This window comes from Coenobita brevimanus, chromosome 22 (genome assembly GCF_032717465.1).
Source record: "Coenobita brevimanus isolate Jiangsu-jjx chromosome 22, ASM3271746v2, whole genome shotgun sequence".
In the NCBI taxonomy this organism is placed as follows: Eukaryota; Metazoa; Arthropoda; class Malacostraca; order Decapoda; family Coenobitidae; genus Coenobita; species Coenobita brevimanus.
In genome coordinates, this window is record NC_136975.1 from 33,455,138 (window position 1) to 33,481,862 (window position 26,725).

Genomic DNA, 26,725 nt, shown 5'->3' on the forward strand with positions numbered 1-26,725 from the left:
CTTACACATTTCAATCTCTTCCCTCACTTCACTAAACTGTTAAAAATGTGTCATGGTCTGATAGTGGAGCAAACATCCACCCTCCCTCATGGTCAGGAGTCAACTGAGCTGGTATTTTGTGCCAGAGACAGTCGACATCACTCCGATGCTCCGCCCCCTGCGCGAGCTTGGAGCCGTTTTAGCAGGAAGTGAGCTGACTTGGTATTAGTTGGCCTAGTATATATATATATATATATATATATATATATGTGTGTGTGTGTGTGTGTGTGAGGTTTCAGTGACTGTGTAATTCATTTTACAGGGGATGCAATTGGATAGTTTCCAACTTTTATATGGTTTCTTTCCTTTTTTGGAGGTTCCTACCTCATCACACCTTTAGGAGGGAATTAGGGCTAGTATGCTGGCTGCTGCTACTGTTTACTTACACTATGTCCTTTTATTCTTTGACACAGGAGTCATCAGTTTTGCGCCTTCTTGACCACCTGGCTCAGGGTGCGGACCCTATTCGTCCTCATTGGCTAGCCAACCTAGGAACCCTCCTCAACCGCTACTACCGTAATGATCACCGACCGAATGTTCGCAACAAGGCTCTTGCTATACTTTCTGATGTCTACAATAATAACAGGTGAAATTTCCATGCCAATTTAAAAAGTTTATTGTTTGATGCTTTGTGATAAAGCCTTAGCAACAGTGTGTAGAATTATTATGCATTCTGATAATTTCCTGTTGACCTGAGGGATCATATGTAATATTCTTCCTTTTCCTCCTCCTCTTCCTTCCCACCCTACAACATTAAGCAACACAAACCCAGTCTGACTTCCCATCAGATCAGTAGTTAAATGAAAAGTCTTAAAACAATAGTAATAATCATCATCGTCATCATCATCTGGACCTCCTTTCCCACCCTAGAGCAGGGTGAGGAGTAGCAATGTCCAGACAGCCCAAATGTGCCCAATCTGATGGGCTACTCTTCCATTCACTCACCGTTCAAGCCCCTGGAATCCTGGCTCAATCTAATACGCCAGAAACAATCACCACGCTCTGTAGCTTCACATAAATGTATCCGATAGAGTCAGTCCAGACACTGTCACGTTTAAAAGGGGTGCCAAATCCCAGATCATGCGCTTCTCGTCACAATATTCATCCAGCCAGCTCGATCTCTTGTCAGTGTCCAAGTGTCACCAACTTCCAAACAACTCATCCACACACACTCATCCACCACATCCCTCCACCTTCTCCTTGGCCTACCTCGCGTCCTTCCTCCTTCAGATTTGTTTATACCGGTATATACCTTTTTCACCACTCTATTATTATCCATTCTCTGCACATGACCATACCATCACAGTATACCCTAGTCGATTCTGGTGTCCACAAACCTCCTCACTCCACATCTTTCACGAATCACATTTCAAATCCTGTCCGCTCTCTCTACCCCACATACATTCCTCAGCAGTCCCCTCTCCATTGCTCTCACTCTTGACATTTCATTTTTATGCCACACCATAATCTCACATCCATATGTTAAAGTTGGTATTAACACTCCTTCATGTAAACCTATTGCAGCTGCAGCACTCAAGCCTCTGTTTTTTATCAAGGCCTTCATGGCACCTACTACTTTCCTTCCTTGTGTCACTCTAGTTTCCACTTCTTTTGCACATTTTCCTCTCTTCTATCACTGTACCCAGGTATTTGAACTCTCTCGCCATTTCCAATCTCTCTCCATTCACTGTAACATCACACTGGGAGCCGCCTCTCTCAATAACCATCACTTTACTCTTTTCTGCATTTTCTCTCAAAACACAACACTCACAGACATCAGCAAAACTCTGCACTAGTCTATCAAGGTTTTGTCTGGTATTTACAAGTAGTACTGCATCATCAGTATACAACAGAATTGAGATATTCCATTCCATCTATCACCATTCATTACCAACGCCATCCCCCTCTCCATTACTCGTGTTTTTACTTCTCTCATCACCTCATCCATATATATATTGAACAACCGTTGGGTCATCTCACAACCTTGTCGTACGCCCGCACAGATCGTGAACCATTCACTTAGGGGTCCATTTACACTTGCACATGCTTCACTACCATCATAAAAACTCTTGACGGCACCTGGCAGCTTACCATCTACAACCTACATGCGCAAAGCCTTCCACAGTCCTTCTCTGTCTACTTTGTCATATGCTTTTTCTAGATCCATGAATGCCCTTAACACCTTATAATCCTTCTCACAAGCCTTCTCAACCATCTGTCATACTGCAAGTATTTGATCCACACATCCTTTGCCACTGCTAAAGCAATCCCTGTTCATCACCCACTAGGACATCTGATATCTCTCTTACTTTCTCTGTAATAATTCTTCCATATACTTTCCCTACAACACTCAGTAAACTTATGCTACAATAATTCTTGCACTCATTTCGCTCACCTCTATTTTTGTACAGGGGTACAGTCACAACCTTTTTCCACTCTGCTGGCACAGTTTCACTCGTCCATGTCTTCTTACATACCTGCAACAAGCACTTTATTCCACTCTCTCCACTACACTTAATCGTCTCTGCATACACGTCATTATCCCCAGGTGCTTCCCCATTTTTCAGCTGCATCACAGCATTCTTCATCTGTGCGAGTGTCACGTTTCCTGGCACTGCATTCCTTCTCTGCACACTCCCAAAACCAGTCATGGTTACAGTGGCTCTTCTCTCTCTATTCCCTTTCATCAGGCTTTCAAAATATTCTTTCCATGTGGTCCTTACTTCATCCCCATGGGTTAATAATCTCCCACCTACATCCTTCACACCTTCATATTTCTTTCCGCTGTTCCTTGGATATGTCTGCACCTCTTTTCAGAGTAACTTCTTATTTTCAAAGTAATTTGCATTAATTTTTCTTCCTAGATCATCATTTACCTCCTTTTTTTCTCCTCAATAGTCTCTTTATGAATAATTATAATAATGGTAATATTTAATGGACAAAGATGAGAAATTCAGAATGCCATCAAATGAAAATATTTAATGGACAGAGACCAGGAATCCAGAGTGTCATCAAATTATAATATTTAACGGACAAAGACCAGAAATCCAGAGTGCCATGAAATGATAGTGTCTAATGGACAAAGACCAGAAATCCAGAGTGCCATCATCAAGAGGCAAAGATACTCTCTTTCATGGACCATATAATTATGAGAGACATAAAGTTGTTGTTCCTGTTCCTCAACCCAGTCCACCTGATCAAGCAGACCTGTTGATTGCAAGTAAGCAACTGCCCCATTAGGGTTGTCCCGTAAGTTCCCTACATTGTTGATGATGTATCTGTTTCTTATTGTGGCATGTGCTTTGCAGTGTTTCATTAACTCTGAAAGTCCTATGTCTGCCGAATGACAGTTATGGAAAATGTAGCATAAAAGAACGTTGTGGTGTTGATGTGGATGTGATAGGGAGCGTTATAAGGAACACACTGAGGTGGTTTGGCCATGTGGAGAGGATGGAGGGTGAAAGACTGACGAAGAGAGTGTATGTGAGTGAGGTGGAGGGGGGAAGAGGGAGGGGGAGGCCGAGGATGAGATGGAGGGATGGGGTGGAGAGGTATATGAGAGAGGGGTGTGTGAGTTGGGAGCAGGGCAGTGAAATGGCGGGGGACAGGGCGACTTGGAGGCGATTTGTTTGTGGCCACCCCAAACGGGATTGAGGCGTCTGGCAATAGATAGATAGATAGATAGCATAAAGTCCTATGTCTGTTAATGGTACAGAACCTACCAAAAACTGACGGATATGAGACCAAGCCCCCCCCCCTCCATGTCTACCTCTTCCCCAATGGGTCCTGTCCTCATTATGGCCTCTCAACCACCCATACTCACATATACCTCCAGGATACCATTGCTGGTGTGCATAGCAAGCATACTTCCCCCCTTCCTTCACTCCTCCTCACCCCCAACACCTCCCTTGTACTCTCCATCCACCACCACACTCCCTCCACGTTCACCCTTTCCCTTTGTTTCCAGACACATTGGGTTTTCCCTTGATACACACCATTATAAACTATTTTCTTTTCTTTATCATTATTTCACCTTGTTTTATGCCCAGTTATGTATATTATATTATTTACAGTTGTGCTTATGAGGTTATTAGCCATTCTTTGCAGATTCAAGGGTAGCTTCCCCACCCCCCCCAGTCGCTAGTGTGGTAATCATTGGACATATAAGCGTGAGATAGACATTTTCAGATGTGTAAATACAAGCTCTTGAAATCTGTAAGAAAAAAATTACAATCTGAGAAAGTAAAAAAATCGGATCCTAATTGTGGTTCTGGGAATAAGTCTATCTGTCTATTGCCAGACACCTCAATCCCATTTGGGGTGGCCACAAACAAATCGGCTACACGTCGCCCTGTCCCCCGCCATTTCACTGCCCTGCTCCCAACTCACACCCCCCGCTCTCATATACCTCTCCACCCCATCCCTCCATCTCATCCTCGGCCTCCCCCTCCCTCTTCCCACCTCCACCCGACTCACATACACTCTCTTCGTCAGTCTTTCACCCTCCATCCTCTCCACATGGCCAAGCCACCTCAGTGTGTTCCTTATAACGCTTCCTATTAAATCCACATCCATACCACAACGCTCCTTTATATCCTCATTCATCAGCCTGTCTCTCCATGTGACTCCACAGGCGCCTCTTAAATAACTCATTTCCACTGCTCTCACTCTTGACTTGTGTCCCTCCAACAATGTCCAAGCATCACTTCCATACATTAGAGTTGGTATCACAATACTGTCATGTAGTAACTTTTTCACGTCCATGCTCACTTCCCTGTTTCTTACCACTGCGTTCAAAGAACCAGCAACCTTTCTTCCCTGCTATACCCTTTCAAGCATTTCACCCTCCAAACCTCCATCCTTGTTCATCACACTACCCAAGTACTTAAACGTAATCACATTTTCCATTTCCTCACCATCCAACCTCACTGTACATTCACTGACTTCACCTCTCTCAAAGACCATCACTTTACTCTTCCCTACATTCACCTTTAGATTCCATTTCTTACACACTCTCCCAAACTCATCCACCAAGCCTTGCAGCTCTCCTTCGTCTTCACTCAACAACACAGTATCATCTGCAAACAACAGTACAGGGAGTTTCCAAACACTATCCTCTCTCACCAGGGCCACTCCAACATCCACTACCCTACCTTGTACCTCTTTTATTACCCCATCCATGTACAGATTGAACAACCATGGAGACATGACACAGCCTTTTTTCAACCCAACCTTCAAAGAGAAATATTCACTTAGTTCACCATCCACATGAACTGCAGCCTTAGCACCATCAAACATACTCTTCACAGCATTCAACAACTTCCCATCTACTCCATATATTCTTAATACTTTCCACAATCCTAGTCTATCCACGCTGTCATATGCTTTCTCCAAATCCATAAAGGCTGCATACAACTTCTTTCTCATCTCTAGAAACTTTTCCACTAAAGATCTAAGAATGAATATCTGATCTACACAACCTCTTCCCTTCCTAAAGCCTCCCTGTTCTTCTCCAACTAATTCCTCTGTTCTTTCTCTAACTCTGTCAATGAGTATCCTACCATACACTTTTCCTATTATATTAAGAAGACAAATGCCCCTATGATTACCACACACTTCTTTTTTCCCCTTTTCCTTTGTGCAAGAGAATAATTATACCTGACTTCCAATAACTCTACCTTCCTCCCAGGCCAATCTGCACATCTTCCACATCCATTCTGCTACTCTCTCTCCCCCATGCTTCAGCATTTCACCACACACTCCATCAATTCCTGGGGCTTTCCCCAATTTAACTTTCTTCATTGCTTCCACAACTTCTGTCCTACTGATTTCTTCCTGTCTTCTCACCTCCCTCCTTCTCCCAGCCACTTATACTCGCATTACTTCCATCCCCTACATTCAACAATTTCTTAAAGTGTTCTCTCCATCTGCTCACTTTTTCTCCCTTCTCCACTAGTAATCTACCATTTTTATCTTTCACTCCCCTACTAACTTCACTTCCACCCTGTCTTACTCTTTTCACCTCTTTCCAGAACATTTTCTTACAGTCCCTCCACTTTACACTCAAATTCCTTCCAAATTCCTCATCCACTCTCTTCTTACTCTCTCCCTTTTTTTACAAACAATGAAAATGGCAAATAAAACTATAAAAATAAAATAACAATAAAGCTATAAAGAGATTTAACATTTTCACTTTACCTCTCCCTGGTGATGGTGGTGAGTTGAGAGGATTTGGCACTGCTGACAGTAACAAAAATAAATATTTGTTTTAAGTGAAGATAATCTCAACATACATTTTTACAAACAATAAAAATAGCAAATAAAACTATAAAAATAAAATAGCAATAAAGCTATAAAAAGATTTAACATTTTCACTTTACCTCTCCTTGGTTATTTTTGATTAGCCAATGATGGAGGCTCTTACACACAAAGCTTTGGTATGACCAACCAGTCACGGAGCTTTCCATTTGTATCAGCTGGTAAACACAGCAAAGCCCTTCACCACGGAGATTGCAAGGGAGAAAATGGAAGAAAAGAAATACTGTACAGGTAATCCCAGCCCATCCTAACTATTCCCTCGATGAATTAATGACATTAATAAATGAAGTGGCCAAAAGGAAGAGTGTTTCAGTATATTTCATTCACTGGATAATGCCATTACTAAAACAGCCATGAACTGTGCCTGGGATATTGTTACAGTGTCAGCAGAGTTCTGCGAGATAATTTTTTTTTTTTCTGTAGCCATCCGCAGATATTCAAAACCATGTGTGTAAAAACCGCAGATGTTAAAGGATGACTGTATATAGCATAATCATGTCACCTTTTTTCCTTCTCTCCTGTAGTTTTGGCAGATTCAGTTTTTCTAGTCTTTCTTTTTAGCTTAGGTCTCTTTAGCTTGTTACCCATCTTGTAGCGGCCCTTTAAACTTTTTCAATCTTATCTATGTGTTTCTTGAGATGAGGATTCCAGACTACTGATGCATACTCCAGGGTTGGTCTGATGAAAGATGTTATTATCTTCCTCAGCCTGTCTTCATTTATGTATGTGAATGCTATTCTCATATTTGCAAGCAGTTTATACATGTTCTGTACCTTCTAACCTATGTGGTCAGCCAGAGATAGTGTGTTACTGATAATCGCACTAAGTCCTTCTCTCTTTCTGATATGTGTAGGGTTTTACTTCCTAACTTACAATACCAGTCAGGTCTTTTCCCACTTTTACCGTACTTGTTTATATGACACTTGTCCACATTGAATTCTATTTGCCATGTATTACTCCATTCATGAAGTTTATTTAATTCTTCTCGTAGCTCTTTACAAGATTCTGTGTTAGTAATTCTCCTTTATATTATTGCATCGTCAGCAAACGTATTTAAATAACTTTCATTTCCAGTGTTACTATCCATATAATTATATACACCAAAAACATAATTGGTGCCAGCACTGAGCCCTGTGGAACTCCGCTAGTCACTTCCCTCCCTGATGAGTTATTTCCTCTTAGTACTGTTCTCATTTCCCTTTTTCTGAGAAAATCTTGCATCCAACAGTACAGTTTGCCTTGGATTCCTCCTTGATGGTACAGTTTCCATAAAAGTCTTTGGTGCGGTACTCTACTCTGTAAAATCTATCTATCTATCTATCTATCTATCTACAGCCCGACGCCCTAATGCCGCAAAGGGTGGCCGCAGACAAAACGCCTCCAAGTCACTCTGTCACCCACCATTTGACTACCCTCCCCCCAACTCACCCCCCCCTCCCTCATATACCTCTCAACTCCATCCCTCCACCTCATCCTCGGTCTACCCCTCCCTCAACCTCCCTCCACCTCACCTTCATACACCCTCTTAGTCAGTCTTTCATTCTCCATTCTCTCCACATGTCCAAACCACCTCAGTGTATTTCTCCTAATCTTTTCAACCACATCCACATCTACCCCACAACGTTCCTTCACTTCTTCATTCGTCAACCTGTCCCTCCACGTCACTCCACATGCTCCTCTCAAGTAACTCATTTCCACTGCTCTCACTCTTGACTTGTTCCCCTCTTGCAAGGTCCACGCCTCGCTTCCATACGTCAGGGTAGGGATCACAATACCATCATGCAGTGACTTCTTAACTTCCATACTCACCTCCCTATTTCTCATCACTGCTTTCAGTGTACCAACAACCTTTCTTCCCTGCTGTACCCTTTTACGTACTTCATCCCCCAAAGTTCCATCCTTACTCATCACACTACTCAAGTACTTGAATGCACTCACATTCTCCATATCCTCACCATCCAACCTCACTGCACACTCTGTGACTTCATTCCTCTCAAACACCATAACTTTACTTTTGTTTACATTAACTTTCAGCTTCCTCCTCCTACACAGTGTCCCAAATTCATTCACCAAACCTTGCAACTCCCATTCATCTTCACTCAACAATACTGTATCATCAGCAAACAGCAACACCGGAAGCTTCCAAATCTCACCCCCATTCATTAGGGCCACCCCCACATCCACTGCCCTACCTTGCACCTCCTTTACAACCCCATCCATATATATATTAAACAGCCATGGAGACATCACACACCCCTGTTTCAGTCCCACATTGAGATCAAAGAACTCACTCAGCTCACCATCCACTCGCACCGTAGCCCTAGCTCCCTTGTACATACTCTTCACAGCACTCAACAGTTTCTCATCCACTCCATATATTCTTAATACCTTCCACATACCTTGCCTATCTATTCTGTCATAAGCTTTCTCCAAGTCCATGAAGGCAGCATACACTTTCCTTCCCTTCTCAAGATACTTCTCCACTAAACATCTTAGAACAAATATCTGATTTACACACCCTTTTCCCTTCCTAAATCCCCCTTGTTCTTCTCCAACTAGCTCCTGTCATATGCCTAACCCTATCAATGAGTATTCTACCATATATTTTACCAGTCACACTAAGAAGGCAAATACCCCTATGGTTACCACATACTTCTCTCTCCCCTTTTCCTTTGTACAGAGGAACAATTATACCTGATTTCCAGTCCTCTGGAACCCTTCCCTCTTCCCAAGCCAATCTACACAACTTCCATATCCACTCCACAACAATCTCACCCCCATACCTAAGCATTTCACCACACACTCCATCAATTCCTAGGGGCCTTTCCCAGCTTAATCTTCTTCATCGCTTCCACTACTTCCGACCTACTGATCTCTTCCTCCCTCCTCTCATCTCTTCTTCTCCCAGCCATTCCCCAACCACTTATACTCACACTGCTCTCACTCTCTACATTCAACAAATCCTCAAAGTGCTCCTTCCATCTCCTCAGTTTCTTTCTCTTCTCCACCAACAATCTATTATTCCTATCTTTCACTCCCCTACTATTTCCCCTTTCACACTGCCTTACTTTCTTTACCTCCTTCCAAAACAATTTCTTACTCTCCCTCCATTTCACACTCAGATTCCTCCCAAACTCTTCATCCACTTTCTTCTTACTCTCCTTCACCAGTCTCTTAACCTCCCTTCTCCTGCTGACATATACCTCTCTCTTCTCTCTCTCATCTTCTCCCCTACCTCTACTCGCCAACCATTCACCATATGCCTTCTTCTTTTGTTCCACAGCTCGTTTCACCTCATCATTCCACCATGCTGTCCCTTGCACACCCTTACATCTCCTCCTCACTTCACAAACCGCCTCACACGCTGTGCTTATCTCTTCCGTGAATATCTTTCTGGAAATCCAGATAGATACTGTCCACCCAACCTTCTCTCTTGTGTAATGTTTCTGCAACTCAGTCATAGTAGCTTAATAGATTAGTAACACATGATTTTCCCTTTCTGAAACCAAATTGCCTTTCTGTTATCATATTGTGTTCTAGATGGTTTACCCAAACTTTTCTTATCAACTTTTCCAGTGTCTTGCTTACAACACTGGTCAATGATACTGGTCGGTAGTTGAGTGGATTTTGTCTGTTCCCTTTCTTGAATAAGGGAACAATGTTTGCTTTCTTCCAAATATCAGACAGTTTACCTTGATCCAAGGATTCCTTGAATATCTTTTACATTCTTTATTAAACCATTTCATTTTTTTCATTTCTGGTTTGTGATGAGGGATGCAATTTTGGACTCCTGTTTTATAAAGTTCACAGAATTTTCTATACAGTATATAACATTTAAATCTTGTCCTCAAAGCTTTTTTTCCCAATGTATTTCTAAGAAGTATTTCTTTAGGTCATGATAGTTGCCTTTTTGTAGTTAATGCTCTTTTTGTAACTTTCATTACTATTAACTATGTCATATGCAATCCAGAAGTTGTAATGTAATACTGCATGGTTACTTTTGCCGAATGGAGGGTGATACATAATATTGTCAGTATCATTTTCTTGCCTTGTAGATATAAGATCCAGTACTGATGGTTTGTCAAGTCCTTTTTTTCTGGTGCTTTCTTTTACATGTTGTGTTAGGAAAAGCTCCTGTGCAGGGTCCAGGAACTTTTGGTCTCAACAGCTTTCCTGGCTTTCTATATCTAAGAGTATTCCAAAAATGTTTGGCAGGAATGAGAGAGTGTTTTTGATCGGTGATATAAATGGTAAAGTAGGGAATGTGAAGGTGGATGGAATAGTTGGTGAGTGGGGTGTGTCTGCTGAGATAGATGAGAATGGCAGTGCGCTAGTGGACATTTGTGCCGGGAGGGGTTGGTGATAGCCAATACCCTCTTAAGGCACAAAATGATCCACAGGTATACATGGTGAGTGATGAGAAGGGTGGGTAGTGAACTGAATGAAAGGAAGGCAATGATTGATGGTGTGTGTGGATGAAAGGATGCAGAGATGTGTTATGGTTGCGAGAGCTTATAGAGGTTGGTGGGGTGGACTTTCTGACCACTACTTGGTGGTGGCCAGAATCAAGATCCAAGTAAGATGAAGAAATAGAAGATGGGAAGGACAGGAGGAAGGAATAGTTGCAAGGAGAGTGGAAAGATTACAAGAGGATGAGAAAAAGGCAGAATATAAGAGAGAAGTGTAGGAACGATTGGGTATATATGAATTGGAGCAGATGGGGGATTTGGAAGGTGTGTGCAAGATATTCACTGAAGAAATATGTGCAGCATGTGATGTGGTGTGTGGGGTGAAGAGAAGACAGAAGGGGGTGCAAGGAACAGCATGGTGGAATGAAGAGGTGAGACAGGCTATGGCACAAAAGAAGAAAGCATACAATGAATGGATGAGAAATAGGGGCGTGGAAGAAGTTGAGAGGCGGAAGAGAGGATTATATATAGAAAGGAGGAGAGAGGTGAAAAGATTAGAAAGAGAGAGTAAGAAGAGAGTGGATGAGGAATTTGGAAGGAAATTGAGTGTAAAGTGGAGGTACTGTAAGAAAATGTTCTGGAAAGGGTTGAAAAGAGTATGACAGGGTGGCAGTGAAGTTAGTAGGGGAGTGAAAGATAAAAGTGGTAGATTACTAGTGGAGAAGGGAGAAAAAGTGAGCAGATAGAGAGAACACTTTAAGGAATTGTTGAACATAGAGAATGGAAGTATTGCGAGTATAAGTGGCTGGGGAATGGCTGGGAAAAGGAGGGAGGTGAGAAGACAGGAAGAAATCAGTAGGATGGAAGTTGTGGAAGCAATGAAGAAGGTCAAAATGGAGAAAGTTCCAGGAATTAATGGAGTGTGTGGTGAAATGCTGAAGCATGGGGGAGAGAGTGTTGTAGAATGGATGTGAAAGCTGTGCAGATTGTCCTGGGAGGAAGGTAGAGTCCTGGAGGATTGGAAGTCAGGTATAATTATTTCCTTGTACAAAGGAAAAGGGAAAAAGGAAGTGTGTGGTAATCATAGGGGCATTTGTCTCCTGAGTGTAATAGGAAAAGTGTATGGTAGGATACTTACTGACAGAGTTAGGGAAATAACAGATGAATTAATTAAAGAAGAACAGAGAGGTTTTAGGAAGGGAAGAGGTTGTGTAGATCAGATATTCATTCTTAGGTCTTTAGTGGAGAAGTTTCTGGAGAAGGGAAAGAAGTTGTATGAGGCCTTCATGGATTTGGAGAAAGCATATGACAGGGTGGATAGACAAGGATTGTGGAAAGTATTAAGAATATATGAGGCGTCTAGCGGCAGAGTGACATATGCGCCAGGGAGTTACGTTTGAGTAATTAAATCTTAAATTTGAAGTATGTGTACATAAGAGGTATAAAGAAAAAACTAATATTGTGTTATATCAATGTAATCTATCTATCTGTCTATTGCCAGATGCCTCAATCCCGTTTGGGGTGGTCACAAACAAATCGCCTCCAAGTCGCCCTATGCCCCGCCATTTCACTGCCCTGCTCCCAGCTCACACCCACCTCTCTCATATACCTCTCCACCCCATCCCTCCATCTCATCCTCGGCCTCCCCCTCCCTCTTCCCCCCTCCACCTCACTCACATACACACTCTTCGTCAGTCTTTCACCCTCCATCCTCTCCACATGGCCAAACCACCTCAGTGTAATGCTCTCAAAAAATATAATTTAATGAATCCATTGTTTAGAAAAAATAAACATAAACCAAAACCAAATACACAAATGCACCCCCCCCCCCATTGGGGGTCATACACACAATATTAACATGGGTTATAATTATGTGATCCAAGTAAAAATAAACATAAAAATTAATAAATTGTGAAAGTTTTATATTAATAATGGTATTTTTTGATTAATTTTTATATTGATTTTTATATTGTAAATTTTTAATAATATCTATTTTCCTGGATTATTGCAAGAGTTTTCTAATGTATACAGTGATTCTGAGTGCTTTACCTCCACATCTTTCACTCTAGAGTTAATGTATTGTGATTGCTTTTCATGACTTTGCAAACCCCAAAACTTTTCGAATGTTTCCTCAATGTTCTCTTCACCAATCTTAGTACAGTAAAACAAGCATCTTTACATTGGCAAGGAGGTCCTATCGATTGAGCAGCAACCTGTTGCTTTGTAGAGCAGCTGATATAGGCCTCACCACTGTCTCTTTTCTTCTTTTTCACGTGTTGAGACCACATTTCTGGCCGTCTCTGCTGTTTCAATGGCGGACTGGAACTATCTATATCACTCTCTGAGTCAGAGAATGTCATAATGCCCCCAAAAAACACAGAAAAGCACTCAAACTAGGCAGAGGACAGTGCAACCCATCAACCACGTGCGAGGTTTAGGAGGACACTGGTAGGGGACTGGCTGAGGTTGGGGGCCAGTACTGAGATGCGGCCTCCCAATGGTTAGCCGCTCTTGGCGCTACGTCCTTCTGCCATGTGGGAGCAGAACTCCTCTAGTCTATGGGTTTTCATGGCCTAAAACACGTGATGTGTGCCCAACTGCCAGCTTTATACAGGGAGAATCTAGAAGGCCCCACTTACATATTGGCGTGAATAACTCATCATCGGCCATTTTTGGTGCATACATCACTCTGCCACCAGACGCTCATATGGAGTAGATGGGAAGTTGTTGAATGCTGTGAAGAGTATGTTTGATGGTGCTAGGGCTGCAGTGCATGTGAATGGTGAACTGAATGAATATTCCTCTTTGAAGGTTGGATTGAAACAGGGATGTGTCATGTCTCCATGGTTGTTCAATCTGTACATTGATGGGGTAATAAATGAGATATAAGGTAGGGCAGTGGATGTTGGAGTGGCCATGGTGAGAGAGGGTAGTGTTTGGAAACTCCCTGTACTGTTGTTTGCAGATGATACTGTGTTAAGTAAAGATGAAGGGGAGCTGCAAGGTTTGTTGGATGAGCTTGGGAGTGTGTGTAAGAAACGGAATCTAAAGGTGAATGTAGGGAAGAGTAAAGTGATGATCTCGGAGAGAGGTGAAGTCAGTGAATGTACAGTGAGGTTGGATGGTGAGGAAATGGAAAATGAGAGTATGTTTAAGTACTTCGGGAGTGTGATGAGTAAGGATGGAAGTTTGGAGGGTGAAGTGCTTGAAAGGGTACAACAAGGAAGAAAGGTTGTTGGTTCCTTGAAAGCAGTGATAAGAAACAGGGAAGTGAGCATGGAAGTGAAAAAGATACTACATGACAGTATTGTGAAACCAACTCTAACGTATGGAAGTGAAGCTTGGACGTTGCTGGAAGGACACAAATCAAGAGTGAGAGCAATGGAAATGAGTTATTTAAGAGGAGCCTGTGGAGTCACATGGTGAGACAGGCTGACAAATGAGGATATAAAGGAGCATTTTGGTGTGGATGTGGATGTGATAGGAAACATTAAGAGGAACACACTGAGGTGGTTTGGCCATGTGGAGAAAATGGAGGGTGAGAGACTGATGAGGAGAGTGTATGTGAGTGAGGTGGAGGGGGGGGAGAGGAAGGGGGAGGCCGAGGATGAGATGGAGGGATGGAGTGGAGAGATATGTGAGAGAGGGGGGTGTGAGTTGGGAGCGGGGCAGTGAAATGGCGGCTGACAGGGTGACATGGAGGCGATTTATTTGTGGCCACCCCATACGGGATTAAGGCGTCTGGCAATAGATAGATAGACAGATAGTATTCCAAGTTATATTTGTATTGAAATTTCCAGTTTGGAGTATAGTTCTTTCTGATTTCTCTGTTGTGTGTAGTAATGCTCCTAAACTTTGAATTGTGTTCTCTGCCAGGTCTTGATATTCGCCTTTTTCCCAAATGCCTGAACTGGGTGTCGTGTATAAATTTGCCGTAGTTACTTTTCCCATCAGACTTAGTAATCTCTACTGTGATAATTTCTACCTGTGAAGGTACATTTAGTTCTGTTTCTTTGGCTTGCAGATTTTTCTTTATTAATATTATAATTCCTTCTCCTTTTTTTAAGTTCCTATCTCTTCTTCATATATTGTATTCCTCTAGGTTTAGGATATCGTTTGATATCCTTGGTGTTAATTTTGTTTCAGTTAGGCAAACAATATGTGGTTCCTTTTCTTTGATATAATCATTCCTCTCTAGTAATTTAGATAATATTCAATCTACATTAGAGTACATCAACTTAATCATCTTGTTTACATACTTGTCATGACTTGGGTCTACTACCTTCCTCCTTTTTATTCCCTTCTGTTTATGTACAACTTTCGAACCTACAATCCAATTACTTTGTAAGAAAATGTGTTCTTCTCTTCTTCTGATCTTCCCTCATTCTCTGTTCTTGCCTTCCCTTTCATCTCTTTTAGTAATCCCAGTTCCTCTTGAGTTAGGCATCTTTTTATCCACACATTTTTAAAATCCTCTTTTTCCATAAGTTTGTTTGCATTTTTTAGTATTTCCTCCACAGTGTTTACATTCTGGAAGGTTACTTTCAGGGGCCTTGAATTATTTCTCTCGTATTTCCCTTGCCCTTTATGTTCCTCTATGTCTTTACTACAGATTTCCTCTGATGCTTCCTTCAGTACGCTTATTACATTTGCCATCTCCATTTTGTCTCTTGAAATCTTGTTTTTTATTTCTTCTTGCTCTCTGCAAGTGATTACTCTAGATTTGTTAATGGCTGCTGAATCTTTGACCAATTTTGGATTATTTTCTTCACTTCCTTTTTAACCCACCGCGTGCCAGCTATTTTTAGCACTGTGGGTCACCCCAGTGCCGGCCTCCCTCTCTCTCTCTCTCTCTCTCTCTCTCTCTCTCTCTTTTTTTTTTTTTTTTTGCTAAAATGATAGATTTTGGTGTGGAAACAACGAATTTTGCCATTAAAATGCTGACCGAGGCCCGGAAATGTGTTTTATTCAGTCCAGTATACTCGTATACTGGTATAGTCACTCTCTCCTGCTCACTACGTACGTGAGAGAAAGCCGTTTTCTATGTAAGGTATACTCAGGTATTTATGCTGGGAAGGTATAGCAATGTTCAGTACACTTTTCAGATTACTTATTACTTCAGCATCTATCACAATTTGCGTGTCTTTCTCACTGTGAACGCACTATCTTACACTTACTTGAAGATAGGTACAACCTGATTTTATTACGCACAGTCCTGGCACTTACAAGAAGTTATTTACAACTTGACTTCATTATATAGTTCTTAAACTTAAAAGAAAATATTTACAACCTACACTTACATGAAAATATTTACAAAATACCTTCACTATGTACAGCCCTGGGTGAGGCACACAGGCAGAGTGAGGCGGAGTGAGTGTGAGGGGGGGGGGGGCGAGTGAGTGTATGGCCTTGACAGCCTGGGGGATGGTAGAGAAGCAGTTACCTTACCTGCCTGCTAATTTTTACCCGCGAATCTTGAAAAATGTGGTCACAGGGAAGTTTTTTATTTTAGACTGTTTTAAAACAGCACTGGCACTGGCTGCGCAGTTATGTCACACCATTTTAAAACGGCACTGGCACGCGGCGGGTTAATGCTCTTTTCTTCGACTCGTGTGTGTGTGTGTGTGTGTGTGTGTGTGTGTGTGTGTGTGTGTGTGTGTGTGTGTGTGTGTGTGTGCATATATATTAGATAGATATATACACTGTAGATACTGTATTTATACAGTATACAGCTTATGAAATTAATGAAAAAATACCATTTGTTGAAAGTGTCTTTAGTGTGGGTTGATCACCCTGTTGATTCGGACAGTTGGCAGATCCTGATCTTCCCCCTGTGTAGTTAAGACTATTGAGGTTCTACTCTACTATGAAAACATTTTGAACCTCACGAACAGGTGTGTGGTGCTGCGGTATATGCAGTAGTGTTATCAAAGTGTGCATAATGGGCATGCTGATTTTATTACATGTTGAAGTCCAGAAGCAGTGTAAAGCAAAAAGTGATCTACTGCAGTAAATGCTTGTGTATATCGTATCAACTCCATACCCTTCAGTGTATGTCGTATCATTTAGATTTTGAAGGCTCCAGCATGCTTGCACACATCAGCCATGGTCACCTAATGGTGGCTGTCCATGCTGCATAAGCTCTGGCAGCTTCCCTATGTAGTCCTTTATCCCTTGTCCCTGGTCTTTTTCGGTCTACCTCATGCTACCCTACCCCCAACATTTTCTGCACCCAGTTATCATCCCCCATCCCCTCCACATGCCCAAACTATCACAATCTGCCTCTCCTCATCACAGCACCAATACACCCCAGTCCCATCCTACCTTTCAACTCTTCCATCGTTAACCTTGCCAACCCAGGCCTCGCACTCAGGGACACACTGCACATCGACCTAATCATTGCCATTTCTGTATGTTTGAGCCTATGCATATCTTCTTCCTTTACTGCCCAGGTCTCACTACCATACAGCATCACACTCCCAACACGTGCCGCATACAGAGATCCCTTAGCACGGAGAGCCCTGTCAATGTCAGGAGTAGCAACAGTTCCCAGACCTTCTTCCAACCACTCCTCACTCTATCCACAGAGCTAGCTCCAGCCCCACCTCCAGTACATAACATGTCTCCCAAATAACAAAACTCTTCCACACTCAAGAGACACCAACAAGTTCAGTCCTGACCAGTTAATAAACTATGACATTGTATATTATGTGAAGTGTCTTCTATTGACACACAGCTCTGTATCAGAAAATGTGTTAAATGAAAGCATGCTGGAAGAGGACTTAGCATATTCATAAACTTCATCACCACTTGGTTATTTATAAACTTCATCACCACTTGATTATTTATAAACTTCATTACTATTTGATTATTTATAAACTTCATCACCATTTGATTATTTATAAACTTCATCACCACTCAATTCCTTTCCAGTCCTCAGCCTCTTCACAGCATTTCTCATTTCTGCCAATATCACTCTCTTAGGTTCCAGATTACATCTTTTTGTATCACCATTGCCAGTTATCTTTACAACTGTTCTTCTATTATTCTTATTTATCACTTTTTCAAAATAAACACAGTGGTCTTGTAGGTTAGAACATACTACTGGTCAGAAGTCAAGCATTCAACCCCACCAAGTTCATTACATTTCCTTTCGTTTACAAAGGCTCTAGCATGCTTGCATGTGTTGGCCTTGGTCACCTAACAGCAGTTCTCCATGCCACTTATCTCTGGCAGTCTCTCTGTTCAGTCAAGAGAACAAGCAGCATGGACAGCTGCCATTAGGTGACCAAGGTCAACGCATGCAAGCGTGTTGGAGCCATCATAAATGAAATGAAATGAAATGAAATGAAATGAAAGCTTGAAATAAGAAAGAAGGGCCATTATAAACGAAATGAAATGAAATGAAAGCTTGAAATAAGAAATAAGGGCCATTTGGCAGAACATACTACATGCTTCAACAAAACCTCTCTAAATAGGTATAGTGCTTTAGCCTCTGAAATTTGAAGTGTGTCACATAAAACTGCTAAATCTTTATTCTCTTCTGTTAGTTATAACTCACTTTCATTCCTTACATTTTCACACGTTTTAATTTCCAACTCATTTTTTCTGTTTTGTACCTGTTTTCAACTTGGTGTTCCATTTTTATAGTAATTTGCATCTTTATAATAATAATATTTGCATCTTTATAATAATAATTTAACCTTCAGACACATGTATGGGACTGAGATGGTGAGGAATGTGGTGACTATCCAACTGGAGGGCATAGAGACAGAGACTGATGTAGGAGTGAGGACTGCTGCCGTCAATCTTCTAGTCCACATTGCAATGACAGAGAAGTCTGTTGTTGTCCCAGACATTCTCAGCATGCTTGAAAAGGTTATACCAAAAGAATATGATTGTTCAATATTGTAGTTAGCTTTTTTTTAAATGTGTAAATTAGTAAAATTGCCATGGTTATACTCATCATGCATTTCTTTTCGTGTACTGTAGTCCACTGAGTTTTTTTTTTTTTTTTTTTTTTTTGGGGGGGGGGGTTGACTTTTAAAATGTATAAATATGAAGATATTTGATACTTTGTTGGAGTATGCTTGGTAATTATTTATATTTCTTGATTAGCTTGAAATATTTACTCTCTGTTTTGCAAATGTAGCTGGTTATGGGACCATACCAGAATCTAAGAGAAGGTGGTCTGCAAGAAAGTGAGGCAGCAGACATTATTGCTGCAGTTGCTGGTTTAGTGCGCATCTTCAAGAGGAAGCTTTGGGGGATACCATCTGCACATGCTATCCAGGCCTATGGCACTCTCATCTCCTGCCTTGAGCACCACTATCGCAGCCAAGCTGTTCTTGAGTCTGTCTCGAGGGTTAGACTCCAGGTAGGCCATGTGTGTTTATCAAAACATATAAAGGTTAATGAAGGATGTGGAAGGAAATTGCTCAGATGATAGAAGAGTCTGTTTTGAAATGAATATGAATAGGGTGATGAAAAAGTTGTGTGAATGAGTTAGTACAATTTAAAGTTGGGCAGAGGCTTAGAAAACCAAGATGACAGCTGGATATGGTAAAGGAATGTTTGAGAAAGTTTGGTGTGGAAGTTAAGGAAGCAAATGAATTGATAAAGAATAGATTGTGGATGAAGTATTTATAAAGATGAAAATGATGTGGTGATCCCCCCTCCTCCTCCCCCTCCCCCCCTTTTTTTTTTAAGGTGATGGTCAGTGAATTGGCTTTATCCTCTTGGGGTTTGTTATCGTCATCATCATAATTCGTCATCTGGACTGTTTCCCAACCAAAGGATGAAGCAAACTAGGATCCAGAAAAAGGCAAAGAAAAAGTACCAGAGTTTGAGAAATATCATCAGTACACTCAGTGAAATAAGTCAATCATTCACACATAATTTAAGCCCCCTGGAATCATGGCTCCAGCTCACAAGCCTAACCATCTGTGCATAGTTTTTGGTATTCTTTATAGCTATACATAACATACACCTTCTAGAAAGATATATTTGAGTCAACTATTAAGTTAGAAAAGGGATGCCAGGCCTTTCAAATGCTCCACCATATATCCTTTCAAATGCTCCACCAAATATACTTCATCGAGTCAGCCGTGTTCCTTGTTAGTTCCCTAGCCTCATCAACCTCCATACCTTGCTTTCTCACTCATTCATATACCATATCCATCCACCCTCTTGACCTACCATGCCTCCTTCCACATTCAAACTCACTCACATAAGCAGATTACATTTCATTTCCTGGTGGTGTAGAGGGACACTTTCATGTGGTGTCACCAGTTTAAAGGTGGCTGCGCTGCCTGCCTATAACAGCAACATCATCCTTGTCTACATCCATTCTCGTTGAAAGATGATAGTGATTATGATGATGGTGGTGGCATCAGCAGCGTTTTATGTTTCATTTCTGTGTGGTATTGGTCAGAATGTTTCACCAGATAGGACTCACCCACATTGCTCTGCTCTGTGCTAGCTGGCTTAGTAACTCATTTTCATTTGTTTTTATTTTCGTTTTGCAGAGGCTTCAATATGCTTGCATGCATCGGCCTTGGTCACCTAATGGCAGCTGTCCATGCTTCTCGATCTCTGGCAACTTCCTTGTTCAGTCTCTTATTCCTGAGCTTCCACTCAGTGACCTCATTCCAAGTCTTTTTCGGTCTTCCTCTCTCAATCTAACCCCTAATGTTAACACTTCTCACTTTCTGCACCCAATTATCATTCCCCATCCTCTCCGCATGCCCATCTCAGTCTATCTCTCCTCATCTTAACACCAGTACACTCCAGTCCCATCCTACCTCTCAAATCTGCCATCGTAAACCTAGCTTCCCCTGGCCTTTCACTCAGGGACATACTGCACATCCATCTAAACATTGTCATATCTGTACATTTCAGCCTGCAGATATCCTCTCCCTTTACTGCCCAGGTCTCACTACCTTAGAGCATTACACTCCTAACACATGCCGCTTACAAAGATCTCTTAACACGGAGGGAGAGCTCTGTGTCAGGAGAGGTAACAGCTCCCAGAACTTCTTCCAACCACTTCTTACTCTAGCCACGGAGCTAGCTCCATCCCCACCTCCAGCTCATAACATGTCTCCCAAATAACAAAACTCTTCCACACACACAAGAGACTTGCCAGCAAGATCAATCCTTACACACTTGACAATCCCCGCATGCTTTCCCTGAATTGAGGAGAAAACTAGAAGAGAGTACTAATAAAACGGAGAAGGTGAGCAGTGTATTGGAAGAGCATAGGGCAGAGTGGGCACACGTAGAAGAAGAACAGAAAGAAGTGGTCATCTTAAGAGAAATCATCCAGGAAGAAGGAGAAATGAACAAGATAAAATTGGAAGAAAATGTAGTGAAAATACTGAAGAAAAAAGAGAAAATAGTGAGAGAAACTGTAGAAAGGAACAGATGCGTGGTAATATTTGGAAACAGGGAGGAGGAAGAGAAGATTAGATCCGTGAGACTCGAGAAAGACACGAACCCGGTAAAAGGAATATTAGGTAAGATTGATCCCGAAGGAGACAAGTGGGTAAAAGAAATTGAAGAAGTAAGGTGAATAGGGCTTTATAAGAAAGGGGAAACAAGACCAGTGAGAGTCAAGTTGTCAGCAGAAAATGTGGTAGATGATATACTTAAAGTGACCTGGAAATTAAGCAAAGAGGCAGGGATGGAAAATATTATAATAAGAAAAGATCTGAATGAAGAAGAGAGAGAAGTTTTAAAATCATTGAAAGAAGAAGTAAAGGAAAAAAATGATAGGAGGACAGAGGAAGAATGTAATACTTTTTTTTGGAGAGTAATGGATATGAAAGTAAGGAAGTGGTATTTAAGGAAATAGAAGTGAAGGAAACTAAGGAGGATGGCTGTGAAAGATCAGAAGTTGAGGAAGTGGTACTGACAGAGAGTAGGAGAGAAGAGGGTATAAAAAACATCAAAAATAATTTGAAGGTGATATATACTAATGTTGATGGTTTAATGTTGGCAAGACTCGAAATTAATGATTTCTTGAGAGAACATGAACCTGATGTCATGTGCTTTGTAGAGACCAAATTAAGAGAAGATACTGATGTTCATTTGGGAGATGGTAAATACAAACTGTGGAGAAAAGACAGAAAAGAAATAACGGGAGAAGGAGTGATGATAGTAGTGAAGAACAACATAAATGTAGATACCGTGGAAATGGGAGAAGGCAGGGCTGAAGTGATATATGTGAAATTAGAAACTGGAGAGAAGGTTAAGAGAGAGATGGCGGTAGTGTATGTTCCCCCTAAGACGAGAGCATGGAAGGATGACGAATACCAGGAGATGTTGTCAGATATGGCTAGCTATTTACAAAAAATAATTGAGAAAAGCAATAATATAATTTTAGTGGGTGACTTTAACTGTAAAGAGGTGAACTGGGAGGAATGGTACTCGGGAGGCGGCGAGGATTCGTGGGGCACTATGTTATTAAATATAATAATGAATAATGTGATGACGCAATGGGTCAAAGAAGAGACACGGTTTCGAGGTGAGGACACACCAGCAAGGTTAGATTTACTGTTCACCAAAGAACCCGATGTAATAGAATCATTGAAATATCTCTGTCCTTTAGGAAAAAGTGATCATGTGGTCATTGAGTTCCAGATGATAATAGGGAACGTCGAGCCAAGAGACGAGCTTCATAGACAGGGAAGATACAACTTTGGGAAAGCAAATTTTACAGGATTGAGAAACTTTTTTGAAAATGCGGATTGGAGAAAATTCAGAGAAACGAGAGATACAGAGGAAGTGGGATATCTTTCTAGATCTCTATAATTTGGGAGTGGAAAAATTTGTACCAAGAGTAAGAGGGAAAGAAAACAGGAAAAAGGAGTGGTTTGATAGAAGGTGTATGATAGCAAAAAAAGTGTGATAAGGTGTGGAACAATTGGAGAAAGAGAGGTGACAACAGAACAAAGGAAGAATATAAAAGAATTAGAAATGAATACACAAGAATACGTAGAGAAGAAGAAAGGAATTTTGAAAAAGGTATAATAGACAAATGCAAGGATGAACCCAAACTGTTTTATAGATTTGTTAATGGCAAACTGAAACAAAAGGAAGGAATCACCAAACTGAAAGGAAAAGGAGAGGTCTATAAAGATGCAGCAGTGTAAGCTGAAATAATGAACAAATGTTTCCAATCGGTTTTCACTAATGAAAAAGAGTTTGTGGAAGGGGAGGGAGTGATTAGAAATGTACCGGTGATAAAAGATATAAAAGTGGAGGTACAGGAAGTGTATAAATTACTGGAAACTCAAGATGTAAGGAAAGCCCCAGGACCTGATGGAATTTCTAATTGGGTACTGAAGGAATGCAGAGAACAACTGGCGGATAAAATTCACAGTTTAATCGTGTGTTCTCTGGAAGAGGGGAAAGTGCCACAAGAATGGAAGAGGGCAAATGTGGTACCAATTTATAAGGGAGGAAACATGGAAGAACCCTTGAATTATAGACCAGTGTCTCTAACCAGCATGGTCGCAAAATTGTGCGAGAGAATCCTGAAAGACAGATGGATAAAATATCTAGAAGTAAGGAAAGCCCCAGGACCTGATGGAATTTCTAATTGGGTACTGAAGGAATGCAGAGAACAACTAGCGGATAAAATTCACAGTTTAATCGTATGTTCTCTGGAAGAGGGGATAAGGAAAGCCCCAGGACCTGATGGAATTTCTAATTGGGTACTGAAGGAATGCAGAGAACAACTAGTGGATAAAATTCACAGTTTAATCGTGTGTTCTCTGGAAGAGGGGAAAGTGCCACAAGAATGGAAGAGGGCAAATGTGGTACCAATTTATAAGGGAGGAAACATGGAAGAACCCTTGAATTATAGACCAGTGTCTCTAACCAGCATGGTCGCAAAATTGTACGAGAGAATCCTGAAAGACAGATGGATAAAATATCTAGAAGAGATGAATATGTTGGCTGAATGTCAGTTTGGATTCAGAAGTGGAAGGTAATGTATTTCTAACTTGATGAGCTTTTACTCAAGAGTGATTGATGTGGTACAGGAGAGAGATAGTTGGATGGTCTGTGTGTACTTAGAGAAGGCCTTTGACAAGCTACCTCATAAGAGACTAATGTGGAAACTAGAATATATAGGACTGAAGGGGAAACTTCTGGAATGGATGAGAGACTTTTTGAGAGACAGACAAATGTGGACAGTAATAAAGGATAGGATGTCTGGATGGAGGGAAGTAACAAGTGGAGTCCCTCAAGGCTCGGTGTTGGCTCCAGTAATGTTCCTGATTTACATAAATGATATGGTAGATGGAGTGAACAGTTATGCAAGTCTGTTTGCTGATGATGTAAAGATCTTGAGGAAGGTAGAGGTTGAGAAGGATTGTAAAATGCTGCCGGAGGATTTGGATAGGATACATGATTGGAGCCGGACGTGGGAAATGAAATTTAATGTAAAGAAATGTAAAAGATTGGAAATGGGTAAAAGTACCAGGAGGCCATCACTGAATTATTTGTTGGGTAATGAATTAATCACAAAAAGGAGAGAAGAGAAAGATTTGGGAGTGCTGGTCCAAGATAGTTTGTCACCAGAAGAGCACATTAACAAGATAGTTTGAGAGACTTATAAACTCTTGACTAACATAAGAGTAGCATTTCGTTATATGGATGAGGAGATGATGAAAAAATTAATAGTGGCCATGATCCACCCCAGGTTAGAATATGCAGCGGTAGTGTGGTCCCCACACAAAAAGAAAGATATAAACAAGATTGAGAGAATACAAAGAACAGCACCTAAGATGGTCCCCAGTCTGGCAGACCTGTCATACAGAGAGAGGCTGGGAAAGCTGGATTTGCCTTCCTTTAGAGGAAAGGAGAAAGAGGGGAGACATGATTTCAGTGTTCAGGACCATAGTGGGAGTAGATAAAATTGATAAAGAAGAACTGTTTGTATGGTATAAGAGAGTAACAAGAGGACATGGAATGAAATTGAAAAAGTCAAGCTGCTTGAAGGTTATCAAGGAATATAGCTTTCCTTACAGAAGTATAGACTTATGGAATAGCCTGGACAAAGAGATCGTCCAGTCTAAAAACTTAAACGAGTTTGAAGCTAAATTTGACTTACTGAGAAACAGCGACGGAAACCCACGAGCATAGCACATTCCGTGTATATCACAGTTAAGTAGATTAGGTAAATACATAAATATTTGGAACGACATAGACGAAGAGGAGGTGCATGAGAAAAACATTGATGTGTGTAATGGTAGACTTGATAAATGTGGATTTGGAGACAGGACAACACGAGCGTTGCTCAATTCCTGTATACTACAAATAGGTAATACACCACACACATGAAATCAGCATAATCTCGCAGTCTACCTCTGATACCACTGCATCTCTTATGCACCCACTTATCACAGACACAACACAGGATAGAATTACATCCCATACCCTTGTGGCAAATCACACACGGCCACTTTCCCTCATCTTTGACAGTACCACCACCATCCCAAGATACCATCACTTTTGTTTTATCTGCATTTACTCTTAAGCCCTTGTGCCCCACTTCATAAATCTCTCCACCTCCTTTCATTCTCTGCAATCAACACCAGATCATAGCAAACAATATCTCCCACAGGAGTACATTTCTGAAGTCAAGTGAGAGGGCGTCAAGTACCATGATAAACAACAAGGGGCACAAGACAGACCCCTGATGTACCAACATTCACAGAAAACTCATCAATTTAATCTCTATTCACCCATACCTAGGTGCGAGCACCCACATACATAGTCATAACCACCCTAACCAGCCTCTCCTCAATCCCAAAGCTTTCTCGTTGCCCACTTCACCACCTCTCTAGGGGCTCTGTCAAAGTCCTTCTCGAAATCAACAAAACAAAGTACAGATCCCTATTCTTTCTTATATGTTTTTCCTGAAGCTGTTGAACAATGAATATGGCATCAGTGGTCCCCTTGCCTGGCATAAACCTAAACTGCATCCCATCATTATTCACCATTTCTCTAAACATACCTTCTGGAACTCTCTCCATTACCTTCTGTTATCTGGTTGACAGGCTTTATTCCTTTATAATTTCCTCTTTCCAGGGCATCACCATTCCCCTTGTGCACATTTAAATTACACTCTTCAGCCAATCGTGTGGGACAACACACTAATATGTAATTGTATTTATCAAGGCAGCGACTAACTCCATTCTTGTATCCCCCGAGGCTTTCAACATCTCAGCAGTCAACCTAGACGCATCTGCTGCCTTCCCCACCTGCATCCTGCCTGTTGCCCTGCCCACAGTAACAGCATCACTCAAATGCCAAGGGCCAAACACTGGATCTGCTAGTGCCAAACCTTCTCTGTCCCAGTTAAACTCCTCATTCAACAACCTGTTGTAATGCTCTCTCCAGGCATCTTTGATATCCCCATCGTTCACCACTGCCTTTCCTTCATCATTCTTCACACACTGCTCACCCATGATATCTCAATTTTCCCTCCTCATCTGATTTGCCACCTTAAATATCATATTCTTCCTTTCCACACTATTTAGGTTATCAAGTAAAAGCCTCTGAGACTCAGACTGCCCTGTAAAACTCTATTCTAGCCCTGTGTTTGGCAGCCAAGTATTCCTCATTGTTTCATTCATTCATTCATTCATCATCATCCAATCCTACATTAACCCATGAGGAACATAGGAGCCTGGGGCTAGGCAAATTGGTCCTGACATTTAACCCATTAACTTCTCTATACAGCCTGGGCTGTTCTGAGTGCGACTGCTTAATACAGCCCTGGCTGCACAGGTGAATTTCAAATACAGTATAGTGCCCTGGTGACCAAGGCTGACTCATGCAAGCATGTTTTAGCCTTCAAAACCGAAACCGAAAAAGAAAACGAAAACCATACATTCCATTACGGAATCGGACACTTCGATGTTCATCCATGCCTTTACCAAGGT

The 26,725-nt window shown here is 41.4% G+C and overlaps 1 protein-coding gene across 1 annotated transcript in view; it reads left to right on the forward strand.

Annotated features, from left to right (window-relative positions):
- gig (TSC complex subunit tuberin) overlaps window positions 1-26,725 on the forward strand; it is a 686,003-nt gene that overhangs the window by 62,922 nt on the left and 596,356 nt on the right. Inside the window, exons 5-7 of the mRNA XM_080266862.1 lie at window positions 453-625; window positions 18,476-18,644; window positions 18,919-19,143. Coding sequence (XP_080122988.1) covers window positions 453-625; window positions 18,476-18,644; window positions 18,919-19,143 — 567 coding nt within the window. The remainder of the gene's footprint in view (window positions 1-452; window positions 626-18,475; window positions 18,645-18,918; window positions 19,144-26,725) is intronic.